At 41.2% G+C, this 16,869-nt stretch overlaps 1 protein-coding gene across 4 annotated transcripts in view; it reads left to right on the top strand.

The window, feature by feature from the left end:
- The first annotated feature begins 4,061 nt into the window (after window positions 1-4,061).
- The window catches only part of tmem102 (transmembrane protein 102), a 28,925-nt gene continuing 16,117 nt past the window's right edge, over window positions 4,062-16,869 (top strand). For 2 of the 4 annotated variants that reach the window (XM_078164144.1, XM_033609949.2), the window contains exons 1-2: window positions 4,062-4,444; window positions 6,082-6,293. In XM_078164144.1, coding sequence (XP_078020270.1) covers window positions 6,092-6,293 — 202 coding nt within the window. In that variant the 5' untranslated portion in view covers window positions 4,062-4,444; window positions 6,082-6,091. The other 2 variants (XM_078164146.1, XM_078164145.1) reach the window with 2 other exon arrangements.

Raw genomic sequence — 16,869 nt, forward strand, 5'->3', positions numbered from 1 at the left:
GTGAAAGTTCCAAAGCTGTAGCATATATGGTTGATTTGTTATGAATTTTCAAAGTTTTGAAATTTAGAGGCTTGCTGTAGCGCCACCATCAGGACTATTGTCTTGTGTTTCCAGTTGAGGACATCTGGCATGGGACTGGACCTTTATGAAAAGTTTGGGTAGGTTTCTCATATAGAAATGTTGCATGAGCTGAGGCTTGAACTCACAATCTTCAACACCAAGAACCATCCTCTATCTCACTGAGCTAATTGGCAAACAGAAATGTCCCATGTAGCTTCACAAATTGACGAAGCCAGTCACCTGTGTGCAAGACAGCAGCTGTTAGTGTGTAAAGGCAGATTTCAAACAGCTGTCAAAAATTCAGTTATTAAGACAAAAATCCGAAAATACACAAATTGCATCTAGACAGCATGGAGATGCTGGTAATTTGTTTTTAACAATGATTTATTGGCTCCATAAGTGAAGAACTGATATTTAAAAATACCATTTTTGCATTGACTCCAATTGTTCGCATGAGAGCGAAATTCAAAATGCTGTAAAAAATTCAGTTTTTGAGATAAAATTCTGATATTTTCCAAACATCATCTACCATGACTCCAAAATTTTGTCATTTTTTAAAATGAACATTGAAAATGTATTTAGCAAGAATTTGCATGTATATGTTTACAGTACCGTTTACAGTCAAACATTTTGATGCACTGTAGGCTCAATTTTCGATAAATCCAAAATCTGTGTGGACTGTTTGTGTAGGACAGTCTGAAGATGCTCTGTAGCAAGTTTGGTGTCAATTGAGCAAAAATTGTGGGAGGAGATAGGTTTAATAAGTTTTACATTTTTTGAAAAAACAGAGTGAGGGACGTCATAATTTGCAATAGGTTTAAATGTACAAAAGTTTCTTCAGTATTGGGGCTACATTTTGGTGAAAGTTGCAAATCTGTAGCACATATGGTTCATTTGTTGTGAATTTTCAAAATTTTGAAGTTTAGAGGCTTGCTGTAGCGCCACCATCAGGACTATTGGCCTGTTTTTGCAGCTGAGGCAATCTGGCATGGGACTGGACCTTTGTGCAAAGTTTGGTGATTTTTCTCGCATGGGAAGTATGATTTCCTCGCCCTAAGAGATAAAATTATTGTCATTTTGAAAGACTGGAGAAACATCCAAAACATTACACCCAGGTGATCCCAGGTAGGAAAGAAATAACCATAGCAGCCTGGTCTCACTTCCAGGGTATCAAAATACACTGCTTGGGCAGTGATGCCAGGGGTACCTTTAGCCTCTGTGTGAGACGCACTGGGCTTCTCACCAACTCCATTGTAAACCCACCTGCGTCACTATTAGACACTCAGAGCAGCGGGGGTAGTTTAAGGAGCATGAAAGTTTGCTTAGGATGGGCAGGAGAGGAGTTGGATGGGTCCAACAAGCACAGGACTTTGACCAAAGACACCAGTGCTGGAGAACAACAAACACAACATCAGCTGTAGCATTTGTACCACCAAAACCAAATGTTTTCAGTAAGCTGCCTTTCTGATAACATTTGTGCCACCAAACCTAACCATAGCCAAGTAGTTTTGTTGCCTGCACCTAACTGGCAACCCCTTATACGAGTCAACTCACTTGACTAACATCAACCACGATCTTTTCCCAACCTTACCAAGTAGTTTCGTAGCCTAAACCTAACTGCAGACCCCTTGCGTGAGTCAACTCACTGGGTGTTTTTTAGCAACATCCACATACTTTTGCTAACCATAACCAAGTAGTTTTGTTGCCTTGACCTAACTGCCAACCCCTTATGTGAGTTGACTCACATAACTATCAACCACAATCCTCTCCTGACCTTCACCAAGTCCTTTTGTTGCCTAAACCTTATTGCCATCACCTTAGGTGAGTTGGTTCACCAGGTATTTTTTAGCGACATCTGCATTCTTTTCCTAACTCACGCCTGGGCAGTGACTTCCATATCAGACACCAATACACTGATGTAGTATGTTTATTTTGAAAGAAACTTTATGTAAACTGTACATTTCCTGTGAAAATGGAGGTGTATTTTGAAAAGACACAATGCATGTAACAGACTGAAGTTAACACACCGTCCCAGAACATCAACAACAGACGCACCAAGGCCACCTTGCATGTCATATGTACTGTAGATGTGGAAAGTCCTGACCAAGTGGCAATATGTGACGAGGTTGAAGTGAGAATGCCTTACCTAACCTTACCCAAGTAGTTCTGTAGCCTAAACCTCACTGCCAACCCTTTATGTGAGTCGTCTCACGTGACTAACATCAACTATTATCTTTTCCAAACCTTAACCAAATAGTTTTGTTGCCTAAACCCAATTGCCTACCCCTTACATGAGTCAACTGACCAGTTTTTTTTAGCAACATCTGCAATCTTTTTCTAACCATAATCAAGTAGTTTTGTTGCCTAAACCTAATCACCAAACCCTTTTGTGAGTTGATGCACGTAACTAATGTCAACCATTATCTTTTCCTAATCTTAACCAAGTTGCATAAACCTAACCGCTGACGAGGCTTAGCTGGTATCAAGGTATTATGATATACCAAGCTATTTAGAAATCCTGAAGGTATCATTTTCAATACCGTCATAATACAGACACTCCTCTTTAAGATCAACTGATACGGACAAGTTGTATTGAGACGACATATTGTAGTGCACACACACGCCACCAGAGATCAGTCACTACTGGTGGAAAAGGCAGCTGAACTGAGAATGATGGCGACTATAAGTGGTGGGGATAATGTCACAGGAGTAGTAAAAAAAGTAAATAAAATAAAGGCCTTCACCCCGTGTCTTGAGATGACCTCTTCCTGCTATAAAAGCTGTTTATTAGCCACATAATAATGTTCGACACATCATCTCTGTTCAGTCCACTGGTGTGTCAGTAGCCACCACAGCAACAAGTGTCATGAGGGTGCTTATTTCCTATCTATTCATTATTCTATGGCTATACATATTGAAACCCAGCAGGACTTGTCTAAGTAGTAATTTTATATTAGAATACAGCATTGTAGGCTAGACAATAACATACCCCAGCTTTTATGTTTATTGATTTTTTTTTTACACATTTACCGTCATATACCATAAACCAGGGTGAAATGTCAGGAAGGTACGACGCTAACACCTTCTAGATAAAACACAAAAGGCTGCTCCTGGCGTCATTATAGTAACGCAGGAACTTCTGTCCAAGTGGCAAAATATGAGGGGAAAGGATAAAATCATGTTACCCTTTGATTTATCTTGCAACTCCTTAAGAGAGTCCTGACCACCAGTTTGGGAACCACTGTTCTAATGAAAGATGTGATTAAGTTGCATTATGAGAAGTGAAGGATCTGGGTTAAGGAATTCTTAGCTTCTTTAATCTCTGCTTATTCAAATGTAATAATAAAATACTGAAATACGTCTTGAACAGTGGACACTTTATGTTGGATTAATATAAACCGGATTCAAGTCCTTTTTGTAGAGTTTGCTGGATTACATTTGTAATGATTTTCTTTGAGAATATGAGCTTTTTAAAATTTTTATTGGAGAATATCTATGCAGTGTGTTTAATTTTGATGGACTTTGGATGGGATGAGTGTTGCCAAGGCCACAGGAGAAAAAGTTATTCATTACATTTAATTTAGTTATTAACCTTCAAAGTATCATTATAGAAACTTTGTGTTATATAATTTAGATTACGCAACAGCCTAACCACAATCACTGCCCTTCTCCCAGCTGGATAATAACAATTCCTGGATATTATGCTAAACACTTTGTGATGGCTACTAATAGTTATTGTTATATAACCTGTACTGTTCTGCACATCCCTCTGTGTGCATTCTCAAAGTTAACATGTACTTCCATAATCTATATAATACCACAAGTTATTCAAAATATTGTTATATAAGGATCTATCTCCATGGCAAAGTATAGCAATCCACTGTACACACTGTAACCCACCTGTATTCACAGGCATTATTGTTAACAGACAGGGATGGGCAGAGAGCTACTGCACACTTCCATATGCAGCTCCCAGCATGCCGCTCTGGCGCAGGGACACCGCTGCTGTGTTGGACTCACTACTCACATGCTCATGCATCAAAACACTGGCTGTGCAGTCGTGAAACCGCCCTGCCCTGCTACAACTACACCTTAGCACAGACTTATCTCTTCTGCGAGGACACGGGCGCAATTTTAATCATAAACCTGACCTCACAAATCCGTTTGTAGTTCTGTGATGTGGGGCGTGCGTGCCACACATACTACTAATCCCTGGATCCCCAGAGAAGGACCATGATTTCTGGGACGGTGTTGCTAGGGGGAAGGTGGCGCCTGGGACCTGTTGGAAATGACAGCTGAAGAAGGCGGATTGAAGCACAGGGATCACAATAACAGTGAACGTAGAAGATAGCGAAGAAAACTCCCTCGCGTCACTGTGTAAAGGGTGTGTGTGTGTCTATTTAGCGACATTTGGCAGCTTTAGCCTGATAGCTAATGATCGCAATGTGATCCGCGACTCGCAAGCTAACGAGACCCGAGCTGGGTGCGTGTGGGTGTATGCGCGCGCGTGCGCGTGTGTATCTGTGTGTGTACGTGTGTGAGTGTGCGTAGCTATAGATTTTTAGTGTGAATGTGTGTTTGTGCGTTTGTGTGCCGCTGCACTTATCCTCACTGTCCCCACCTGTCATGTTAGCTAGCATGCTAATTTGATAAAGCTAGTTGGCTAATAAAAGAAATTAGCTGACAGTGGGCGAGGTGCCACAGCGACCTTATCGCCGCAAGTCAAATGGTGTACTAATACGTCAGCACAGCAGTCATGTAGATCTATGTAACGCAGCCCAGGCTCATTTGTTAGCGGTTACGAATTACCTAATTAGCTATGTAACTGACGGCAGGCTGGCTAATTTGCTCGGCTATTAGCTTAGCAGCTAGGAGCAGGGGGGAGCTTGCACGCTAATTGACCTAGTTTGGTGGGGCAGAGGCCATGTTGTCATTCCACTCGACTGAGCTGTGTTTACATTATAAGTTTTGGGCTTGTCACTTTTGGGGCGCACTATTTAATAGTTTTTAAACGTGTAAACACTCAATATACTGTGACAAACGTAATGCCCTTATAATTAACGGTAAGTCCTTACAGACTCTCGCCCTGGCATGCTAAATATGTCGTCCTGTCAACGGTAAAGTACATTTTTAACCCGTTTCTTAAGACACGACTGAACCAGCTGAAGCCTGACACATGCTAGAATACAAGGCAGGATATAAGACATTAAAAAAAGGCTGTAACCAAAGTGTTGTTGAACGAACTGTGTGGTTTGCTGGTTTGTTTTTGAGAAGGAGTGATTTAGCTGTGATTTACATATGACCATGAACGCAGCAGTCTCAAATGTACAAACTGATGACATGAGAGGCTCAAACAGAAACTGCTTTCCTCTAATGAATATACTTTAGGCTGCCAAACAGTACACTATTTATGATATTTTATGATGATCATATCAGTACCTAATGCTACATGTTTTACAGATAGTCTTCTAACAGGTTGGACTGTCAGACAATGGTGGCATAAAGCATTCTCTTATAGATCATGCTGTCAGTGCATTTTGGGGCTTTCAGCAGTCAAACCCAAAATATTTAGCTTCAGGTTAAATGTCTGGTTGTTGATCAAAGCTGCCACATCAGCATCACCTTTTCCGCTATTAAAATTTAATGTTAGTTGTTCCCTGATGTCATGTGTTTCTCCTGAATTGCCCCTCAAAGTCTCATGATTCACACGAGGCTGTTGAAAACAAGGGAAGCATTATATGGCAAGAAAAACATGTAGGCTCCGGAAGTAAACCAGTCTAAACAATCATTGTAAGCTGTGAGAAAACAGGGCAAATATACAGTAGGCCTGTGTTTTGTTCTAGGGTGCTCAGTAGTTAACCTCAAAACCAATAGTTATAATTGGCTCTGTGATGGTATAATTCACCCCCCCCCAGGGGATCCATCTGGACTGAATTAGCTGTGAAAATAGGGCTGTTGCGATATTACAACCATGCTGATAAAGGCTAACAAACCTACAATTTCTCTTTCTCTACCTCACAGGGTTGTCAAGATGGATTCCCTGATAAGTGCAGTGGCGCCGCGTTCCCCAGCCCCTGCAAAAAAGCTGTCGGAGGTGGACTTCCGGTCGGGGGCCACCCTGGAGCAGTTGTCATCCCAGGTGTCTGAGCTGGTAGTGCTGGAACAGGGAGAGTTCGGAGACCAGACGGCCTTAGAGGTCCACACCGCCAAGGACTTCATCTTCAACATGCTAGGTATGTCAGCAAACGAAACACAGCGGATAATATGCTCTGCATCGCAGTTTATCTGAAACATCGTCTTCAATACTGAAACTGATTGGCATGCAACCACGGTTCACTAATTTGATGGAAGAGTTCTGTTACACAGAGCTCTGACTGTGAAGGCTGTTGTGTGAAGCTTTGAAATTGGTATGAAGTGACATGATTTTAAAGATAAGTGTCGGCTGATTCTCAGGACAGCTACTGTTAAACTTTGCAAGATACTGAAAACATTTGTTGTCCACATTGTTTTAACGCAGATGGAACTAAGCCATGTTTCTTCTGTGAATGGTCTTGCCTCTGTCGCTGACTTCTCTTAGTATGCAAGTGTGCATGTTGTTTGAGTGTATAGGAAAAGAAGCATATATCTGTTTTTCCCCTTTATTTACCCAGGGTAGCGTCAGTGAGAGCAATGAGTAATTTTATCCAGGAAGCTACACAGTGCAACTCCAGTCTAATAGGCTGGCTGCTGAACGTGCCTTAACATGCACTGAGCTGTTCTTGCACTCAGTACATTTCAACTGACATGATGTCTTAAAGTAATCTCATCCTGGAACAAAATACGTAGTCAAATCCACATCATGTTGTGCTGTATATCTCTATTGTCATGCTGTTTATGAGTTAAACTTTGTGTGTTCAAATATGGTTGCAGAGCTAGAGGAAATTTTGCGAAGTGTCTAGTAGTAAATGTAGTGTATCAAGAGGCTTTTATAGTATACTGAAAAGAATGAGATGCATGAAACCATTGTGTTTTATGCAAATTGATGCCAAAGGGAAGGTAGAAGCAAAAGGTCTAATGTTGACAAGTCCTGCTATCTCTGGAGGCGCCTTCACATGCTGCTTTGTATTTCATTCTTAAAGTGATAGTTTGGATTTGATATACTGGTCACCCACAACAGAAGATATCTCTCCTTTATTTCTGAGACTTTATTCTACCCTTAGACTTCAGTCTGTAGCATTTTCGTGGTGGTTTGTGATAGGTCACTTTCTGTGTGCAGAGTTGTGACAAATTTAATTCAGGCAAAAAGGACAAAACTGCAGGATCTCATTTAAATGTGTTGGGACACGATTTTCTTTTGCAGACACATTTTATGACTCAGGTTGTGAGACGGTGCGTGTGACAAACACGATCAACACTACAGTCTGCATTGAAATTATACATGTGAAAAGGTACAATATCTCCAATTTAATCCCCAAGCAGACACATTATTGCACGGTTGTTTTTTTCCTCATGCCTTATATGCAAAATTGAAGGCTTTTGATTTGTGGCAGTGTGGATGTAGTGATTTGAAACTTGCACATTTGGTGTCTTTCAAATGCAAATTTGACTCCTAAATGACATGGTGCAATTCAAGCACATCCAATATATGATTCATAGTTTCCTAATGTGTTGCTCCACTCTCTCTCTGGCATCCACGCTTGCTGTTTTTCATGCATAACTTGAACCACCGAGAGAGGGGTTTGTGAACTGAGACATGAAGCCGTCTCAAACGTATTGTTTTGTTTTTATTGTCAGTTTGGAGTTAAAAGTGAAGTGTGTTTGTCCGTCCAATAGGTGGCACTCTCCCCCCTCCCTGCTGTCATCCTTGTTCTCTCATGTCACTATCAGTCCGTCCATGTACGCTGGAAAGAAAACATGTTTGGTCAGCATCCTGAGAGTTTCTCGCTCAGCTCACATCTGTGGTTTCATTTCCCAGTGTTACATTTTTGCCAGTCCTCTGTCCGTCTCCTCTTCCGCCTGTAAGAGGCCTGAGTACTGCTCGGCCCTTTGTGTCACAGAATAACATCACACTCAGCTTAACAATTCTTGTCAAATAAGTGGTGTTTCACTGGTTTACAGATTCCAAAATAACCTCCTCAAACAGGCCGCCTCACCCGCAGAGAAATCACACAAATCAAAATAGCATCCAAGCTCTCATTTCACTGTATCACCACAAACTGAACATACAGGGATTCGTTTTTTTGCATGAACTTTTAACTACAATCGCTGTTTTTCTGTCTTTTCCTTTGTTCATATTTCATTTTCATGACTCTGGTGCAAAGCCCTCTGCTTTCCTCTTTGTCTGCTCCAACTCTCTCGGTTCAGAATCTCCTGGTAACTTTTTTTTTTTATTCCCCCCCCAGTTTTGAGGCTGCTTCCTCCCTGGCATAATCACCAATGGTTTGCTAGTATTTTCATACCCTGTGCCTCGCCGCCTGCTGTGACAGCTCCGACTGTGAAAAGAAAAAAGGAAAAAAAAAAAAGAAAAAGTTTGGCACTTTACACAGAGGGAGACGGTTCGTGTCGGATTCTAGGAATATAAAGTCAAGTATGCGGTGGTAGCTGCGTTAGGAGCTGTGTGTCTCTCAAGGCCCTGCGAAGGATGAAAGGCAGCCCTGAAAAGCATCGTCTTGACGGAGGGGCGTCGTTGCAGCATGCCGACTGCAGAAGCTGCATAGGTGTGTGCATGTGTGCGTGGATGCTGGACACATGCGACTGTGGCCAGGTTTTTTATAAAGTTCGAGCTGCAGCGGGACACCCACTGTGTTTTGCACTCTGTCAGGGAAAAGAAAAGAGAAAAGAGAATAAACTTGCACACACTCACAAGCATACCCAGTAAATTTCTTCACAGTCTGACAGATCCAAGAACAGGCTCTTATTTACCCTGTGTTTGAGTAAACACTGGTTTGCCTTTGGGCAAGCGTGACAGGGGCCACTGTGTATCTCTTTCTGAAAAACAAAAGTCTGATGAAGGCAGAAATGGATCCACAATGCAGAAGATCTGGTGCAAGGCCCAGACATGCCCCAAACCCAACTTTTTTTAGATCTTAAAGTTAGTTTGAGAGAGTTCAGTTCAGAGTTCATCTTCCCCTTGGTGCCAGGGAAAATGGACTCTTTTGATCCAAGTTTAATAAGTCATGAGTGCTGTTCTGTGTTGGCTTGGGTTTTGACATTTATATCTCTGAGAAAAGAAAAAATAACCTGTCATATGTTGTAGAGATGCACCAATTTAGCGGCCGATGTTGGCCTTGTTGACTGCCATTAGCTTAATGGCAAATGATAGCAGTCAGTTTTGTGCAGGCCAAAAAGCAGGGCTTGAAACCAACGGCGTACAGAAATGAGATCTTCCCCGGGACCCCGATACAGTAAACTCACCATCAATGCGTCATGGTTTCAGAAAAATGTACCTAACGATTGAATTGTGGAGAATCTAACTGAGCTAAAGATGTTGGGCATGTCCATTTTGACGGAAGTTAAAACATTTACATTTGTATATACAGTCTAATCTGCTAACTAACGTAAGCTCCAGTCGGTAGCCAACGACCCGGGGTGTGTCCATGCCCAGCCAGTGTTGTATTGGAGTATACTGAGTGTGTTGATGCCATCTCGGCACGCTGAATTGCCAACTCCGACAAATAACCCAGACTTCCTGGTGCAAAACGGATTGAATATGGGTATCAAATGACTGGAGATCTTTCAGTGCTACTTGTACTGGGCTACTTCAGTCAATACCTTGAAGGTATTGAGTACCAGTACTGAGCTTTTCAGGAGACACACCCTATTGTTTCTCTGATAATGCTACAATGTTAACTACAAATTCGCGTGGAAACTGACAAGAGGTGAGCTAGTTTCAAAACCCTTAGCCCTAACCCTAACCACCAAGTGGGGCGCTACACATTAACAGGAGGGTAACACTATTGGACAGGGAACACATTACAATACAACACTGGAGCTAACAGCTAATGGAGGTTCCATTGAGATACAGTATGATGCATTAGAGCTCCACCCAGTACAAATAAGTAATCAGTGAATGTAAATTATAACTTATCATTTGTTTAAATAAATCTTGTAAATTTTAGTTTATGATAACAAAACTTGAATAACTTGAACTACAGCTGTTTGAACAAGAAATTTGTTGATTTCACAGCAATATTAAATAGCTATTAGAGTGAATTATGTTATATTCACTCGCTAATAAAGGCTTTTGAAGCTGTTTTTAAGATCTTTTCTGTTGAAAGATGATTATATTAAAGGTTGTTTCATAAATTTGCATAATTGAATTTGTTGATTTTTAACAGTGTAGCTATTTTACAAAGAATAGTTTATTATTTCCCTGGCAAAAGGGGGAGTAAACCACAAAAAAACAAAATTAACAACATAAAAACATTGGTGCTATTGGGTAACAGCCAAAGTGGTGTGGGTATCAGTCCAGAATTTCACAGTCCGCGCATTCCTAGGATCTTGTGATGTGGAAGAATAGAGTAACTGTCATGAACAGAAATGCCAAGTGAGTTTCTTTCTTTATGCAGTGCGGCAGATCTTCACTCTGTCCTACAGTGACCTCCACTTCTTGCCGTACTGTTGGGTGTCTTACATCAGCCCCTTTTGTTTTCCCGCTATTCCTCACACTTAGGCCACTTAGCTTGATGTACATTTGGGTTTGAACAGTGATAAGTGAAGGCGGTTAGACTGAGAAGGGTGATCAGCACCTGGGCTGGTTTCTTCCAAGTCGGGACAGGCGCGAGTCAAGAGTTCACCTTGAGCTTTGATGAAAAATGAAAAACAAAACAAAGCCTGTGTGTGTGTGTGTGTGTGTGTGTGTGTGTGTGTGTGTGTGTGTGTATGAGTGATGGTGCATGAGGGCCTGCACATTAATCAGTCTCACTAGAATCTCAAGATTTTTCTGTGATATCGTTGTGGCTCAAAGAGACTTTGCAGTTGTTCCAAAACACAGAGATACAGTTTCCAAACTTTTTTTCTCCATATTATTTTACTATAAATAAATCTTGTAATTTTCAAGCTTGCCAAAGATCATTACAGCTCCATTAGGAGTAACCTTTTAGTTATATTAAGTTATATTAGCTACTTACCTGGGCCACACACACAAGTTAGTTGCAGTGGAGCTTTCCACATACACTGTAGGCTTTAATATTGGGTGCATTTATCAGACATTAAAATATTCTAACCTTTCTAAGGCTGCAAAAACTTTTATGCGAAGCGATGCATATTTTATTTTTTGGGAAAAAAACCCCCACCTGGTTAAATTTTAACCATCAGAGTGGAAACTCTATCCCCTTTGGGAGAGCAGCTCACTTAGCCTGGCTAGCTGCCGGAGCGACACAAAAACTGGCCAGTCTCTCACTCCAGCCCATTAACGCTGGTTGGACTTCTTTGTGGAGGCTGTTTTCATTGCTGTGACCTCCCTGCCTCACTGCGAGGGCCCTGCTCTGATGTTCAGAGTTCAGTTGTAGTTTTTAGCTCAGGATCCGGGGGCCCACATGGCTGCTTTGGCTGACAAATTCTCCGTTAATGCCATTTTGGATTTGAGAGCCAGTCTTCATCTGGCAGCCAGGCCCGATCCGTGGCACTGCAACAGTAGATGACTGAAATATTTGTATTTGATTAGTTAGGCTTTGTTTCTGTTCAGTTTTCATCAGCGCAGACGCAGCAGTGCCAAGCTGCACAGATGATGCATCTTGCCTGCCATAAATGATGGTCATTGTTGCTCACTGACTCACCCCTGTTTGGCATTTAATCTGAATTGTTGGACAGCTGGCACATCAGTGAAAATGAATACAAAACACGGTTTAGATGATGTAAATTTACCTCAGCCCACAACCTGTGACATAAAGCTCTGTAACAAATCAACCCACAACTGTCTGTCGTTTAAACACAGTAGAGCATCCTGTGACTGAACATGGCCGCAGACACAAATCACATCAATCATTAAGTGTCTTCCATTGTAATTAAATATGACTTACAGAATCTGGCGTGCTCAGTGAGCAGTGTTTTGACATTGCGTGACATACCATCTACTGTGTGCTGCTCATTTTAATAATCGCTGACATTATGATTTTTGCTCTTTCATGATCACACTTCTAAGTATTCCTGAGGCGAAGAGGGAGGAATCATTTGGTCTGTAGCTGTCAACTGATAACAGTATCTTATGTGTAGGCTGTAGCTGTCTGAGCTGCTGGGGGGGAAAAAAATTAGAAGTGTATGTTTGCCACACACCTTGACACTTTTCAGTAATCCTTAAAAAAAAGTTTCCCATGATGCATCCAGGAATGTTTCGAGGGCACAGACTGACAGATATTTCTCTCTTCCTTTTCAAATAATTTAAGTTTTTAGAAATGTGTTAACTTGGAAGAGCAACAGTTCCAAATGCTGGGTGTACTAGTGTATAGCCAGAGTGACTAAACCTTGATAAACCTAATTTGCATGTGTCTTAAAAAGGGCAGTGGCTAACAAGTGGCTAAATGAGACTACGTTGACTACGAGAGTGTCATCAAGACAAACACAGCTGTACAGTCTTGCTGTGGTGCTGTTGTTGAAGTTATGTTACCGCTGTGTATTTCGTTTATAGTCTAACATTGGTTTTTACTTCTGGTGATTGCATTTACACTTGAAAAATCATAAAGTGGTGTTTATTTGTGCAGATAACCTTGCTGAACAAAACTTCAAATATCAGAATGTTTTGTTTGTCACAGAGCAAATTTTCTACAATATTCCAAAATCTAAGAATCCCATTAGCTTTTTGTTGAGGGAACCAGGGTGATGCTAACCTCCGGATTTTGCCTAGCATAAAAAAAAACAAAAAAAAAAACTGATCCACTCAGCACTCTATATGCAAAATCACCTATGTTTGTCTGTTATCTTGAGCATATTTTTTAAAAAGCTACATTTTTGTAATGATATAATAATTTAATGTGAGACTTAATTGATCACCTCTCTTTCCTCTCCTTAACAGGAATATCAAAGGTCAGGATTAGTTGCGCCTAGTTTCTCTAGCAACGAGGCAACCCTGCTGCCTTAAATGTAAACGTTAACCTAGAGTGACACTTTTTTTCTTTCAGTGATAATTGCCTGTCATTTATGGGGACATGGTATCACAGTGTAGCCGGCATCAAAGCAGCAGCAAGGAGCTGGAAGGCTCTGACAGCTTCCTGCCTCCTCTCTGTCTCTGCAGGTGGTTTAGACACACTGTGTCTGTCATCCCTCTGAGCCCTGTTTGTTGTATTGAACATATCCATACACAGGCACGCACATACACACACCTGGCTCGGTGGTTTGAGACCCCAAACCCACACCCCATCCCCACCCACCTAATCTCCTGCCTTGATATGAATAAACAGCGAGCAGGCGGAATGGCTGGGTTGTCTGGGATTAATCCTGCTATTAGTGTGCGAGGTGAGGCTGCAAGAAGTGCCGGTTGAACGGCGGCGATAACATCCGGTTTGAGACTATATTAGTCAGGAGTCATTTGTAAAAGATTGAATTGCTCCTTTTGGGATGTGGCTGCTTTTAAGATTATTGTTATGGCATGCTCTGCTGCTGAATTAGAGTTTTATTGTCTGAAATAGCGGAAAGGTCACACAGAGGTAGGGGATGTGCAACAATTGTGAATATTATTTTGACTCAGACAACATCCTCTCTTTTATAAGCTCCTGCACCAAGGTGCCCTGAATCTAGAACTTGCAGAGACGTAACAATTAGCTCGATGTTGCACCAGTTTGAACCGACACTTTAAAGGGTCACTTGTCTTAATTAAAATAATTAGGTTTTCTACATCATTAAAAAAATCTTTTAAAGGAATTGTTCAACATTTTTGGACTCTGTTTGCTCTCTCACTGAGTTAGATGAGAAGATAGATACTGCTCTCATACCTGTCTGTTAAATATGATAAAGTCAAGAGATGGTTAGCTTAGCTTAGCATAAAGACTGAAGGCAGACGACAACAGCAAGTCTTCAGTCTCCAGTAGTGACCTTGCAGTCTAGTTGTGATGACGAGTCTCCAGGAAGTCACTACTCCTTTCCAAGAAATACTACAGTGTAGGACTGGGCTATATAGCCAAAAATGTTAGCACAATAAAAATGAAATATCAGCTGCATTTGTGATGTCTTTGTGTCTTTCCGTTTTTCTGTTGTATGGCATGGTGCTGAAAAATGCTGATACTAGCATTAGCTGCTGGGTAGTCACGCCTATTGGCCTGGTACTTGTCGACGGCTCAGTAACTTCCTACTTTCTGCTTGGTCTAACAGGTGATATTGTTTCAAATGATGAAACAGGTTTGTGCTGTTGCCTGCTCGCATGTGTCTTTGGCACAATTTGTAGCGCATGATGCTCTTTTTTTGTCAGATTGTAAATAGCCAAAAGATCTCCAAACTACTTAAGCTGAGAGACCGTTCTTGTCGACAGTGGCTTCATCATGCTTAGAGCTGGTCATGGGCACTGCGTTTTCTTTGGTGTCCCTGACACTCAATTTGCAAAATGGTATTTTGCATATTCTGCTCCCACTACAAGCCTGTCAGCCACTGTGCCTGGAGGCATACCTCTATTCCTGTGACCTGACTGACTGTTTGTCAGATATGGGACCAAGTCATTGTTTTGCATGACACAAGTAAGTCTCAGGTCTTTGCTCGTAAGTCCAAAGTCAAGACTTCCAAGTCCAAAGTCCTTAACTTTGAGTTTATAGTCCTGAACAAGTCATCGCTTTTTGCTAAATGTATCACTATTTTAATGAATATTAACATCTTAAATTTGCAAAAATCATGAAAGCTTTTTTAAAATTTGTAGTATTTGTCAAAACAAGTGCAACTTTCACAGCATAATGGCACTATTAACGCCTGCCGCAACAGAATGAATTTTGTATGTTTCTGTCCTGCCTTGTTGTGTTTAACTCATATCATATTGTAAAAATGCCAATAACATTCTCTTCCCAAGTTGGCTTGGTGAAAGGTTTCAAGCTTTTCCAAGTCAGAAGGCTCAAGTCCAAGTCCAAATCACGAGTCATTGGTGTTAAAATCCAAGTTAAGTTGCAAGTCTTGTTGATTTTGTTGGATCCAAAGTGATAAAATTTGTGACTCGAGTCTGACTCCAGTCCCAGTCAAGTGACACGGGTCCGCAACTAGTGTTTGAGGTACATTAGCACCGTCCTCTGGTGTATGGGTGGTTTAAATATATCAAATATTTATTGAGCATTTGTTATACTTTTATCAAGGATAATCGCCCACAACTACAGCTTGATTTTTTTCAAACTTTGGTTTTTGTACATTAAACAAACTATAACTCTCGCATTATTAAGTGATTAATTAATTTAGAGGTGCTGATAGTCAGAGTTTGTTTTTGCATTTACACAATGTCAAACTAATGTATTTCCCAAAAGGCTGAAGTATTCCTGTCACTGTTTTTACTTTTTTGGACAGCCACACTGCTCTGCAGGCAGAGAAACACCACATTTTTAGGATTTTTACTTGTGTACTCTGCCGTGCCATGTACCTGGGTTATTTTTATGGAACTACGTGGAGACAGTCGACTGTGTGCGGATAAAATAACTTTAAAAATAAATGCAAAGGAAGTTATTAGTGCAGCCCAGTTTCAGACCCCCTCTCGCGCTTTCAGCAGCCTTTTCCAGCAACCACAACAGTGTATAGAAGTCATCGGCTTATATAGAGGAATCCCATTTTCCAGAGAGATTTACAAAGCTATTTTTGGACTCTCTATCAAACTAGAGGTGTGTGGCAGAATACTTTCACTCCGCTCTGGCTGTGATGAGAAAGGACATCTTTCCCATGATGCTGCTGCTCCGCTTCAGGGGTATTTCTCAGCGGTGTCGCTTTGTGGCTTCGTTTTAAAAGCAGACATGTCTGAATGCCCCCGCGAGGCTAATAGTATGTGTATTCGGTATAGGTGTGTGGCAGAATGCTTGTGCAATCGCTGTAAGTAAGACTGTACTGTTTTTCTATTACAGGTGCTGGTCATATAATTAGAATATCATGAAAAGTTGATTTATTTCAGTAATTCCATTCAAAAAGTGAAACTTGTATAATGTATACATTCATTCCACACAGACTGATATATTTCAAATGTTTATTTCTTTTAATTTTGATGATTATAACTGACAACTAATGAAAACCCCAAATTCAGTATCTCAGAAAATTAGAATATTGTGAAAAGGTGCAATATTGAAGACACCTGGTGCCACACTCTAATCAGCTAATTAACTCAAAACACCTGCAAAGGCCTTTAAATGGTCTCTCAGTCTAGTTCTGTAGGCTACACAATCATGGGGAAGACTCCTGACTTGACAGTTGTCCAAAAGACGACCATTGACACCTTGCACAAGGAGGGCAAGACACAAAAGGTCATTGCTAAAGAGGCTGGCTGTTCACAGAGCTCTGTGTCCAAGCACATTAATAGAGAGGCGAAGGGAAGGAAAAGATGTGGTAGAAAAAAGTGTACAAGCAATAGGGATAACCGCACCCTGGAGAGGATTGTGAAACAAAACCCATTCAAAAATGTGGGGGACATTCACAAAGAATGGACTGCAGCTGGAGTCAGTGCTTCAAGAACCACCACGCACCGACGTATGCAAGACATGGGTTTCAGCTGTCGCATTCCTTGTGTCAAGCCACTCTTGAACAAGAGACAGCGTCAGAAGTGTCTTGCCTGGGCTAAAGACAAAAAGGACTGGACTGCTGCTGAGTGGTCCAAAGTTATGTTCTCTGATGAAAGTAAATTTTGCATTTCCTTTGGAAATCAAGGTCCCAGAGTCTGGAGGAAGAGAGGAG

This window comes from Epinephelus lanceolatus, chromosome 22 (assembly GCF_041903045.1).
Source record: "Epinephelus lanceolatus isolate andai-2023 chromosome 22, ASM4190304v1, whole genome shotgun sequence".
Lineage (NCBI taxonomy): Eukaryota > Metazoa > Chordata > Actinopteri > Perciformes > Serranidae > Epinephelus > Epinephelus lanceolatus.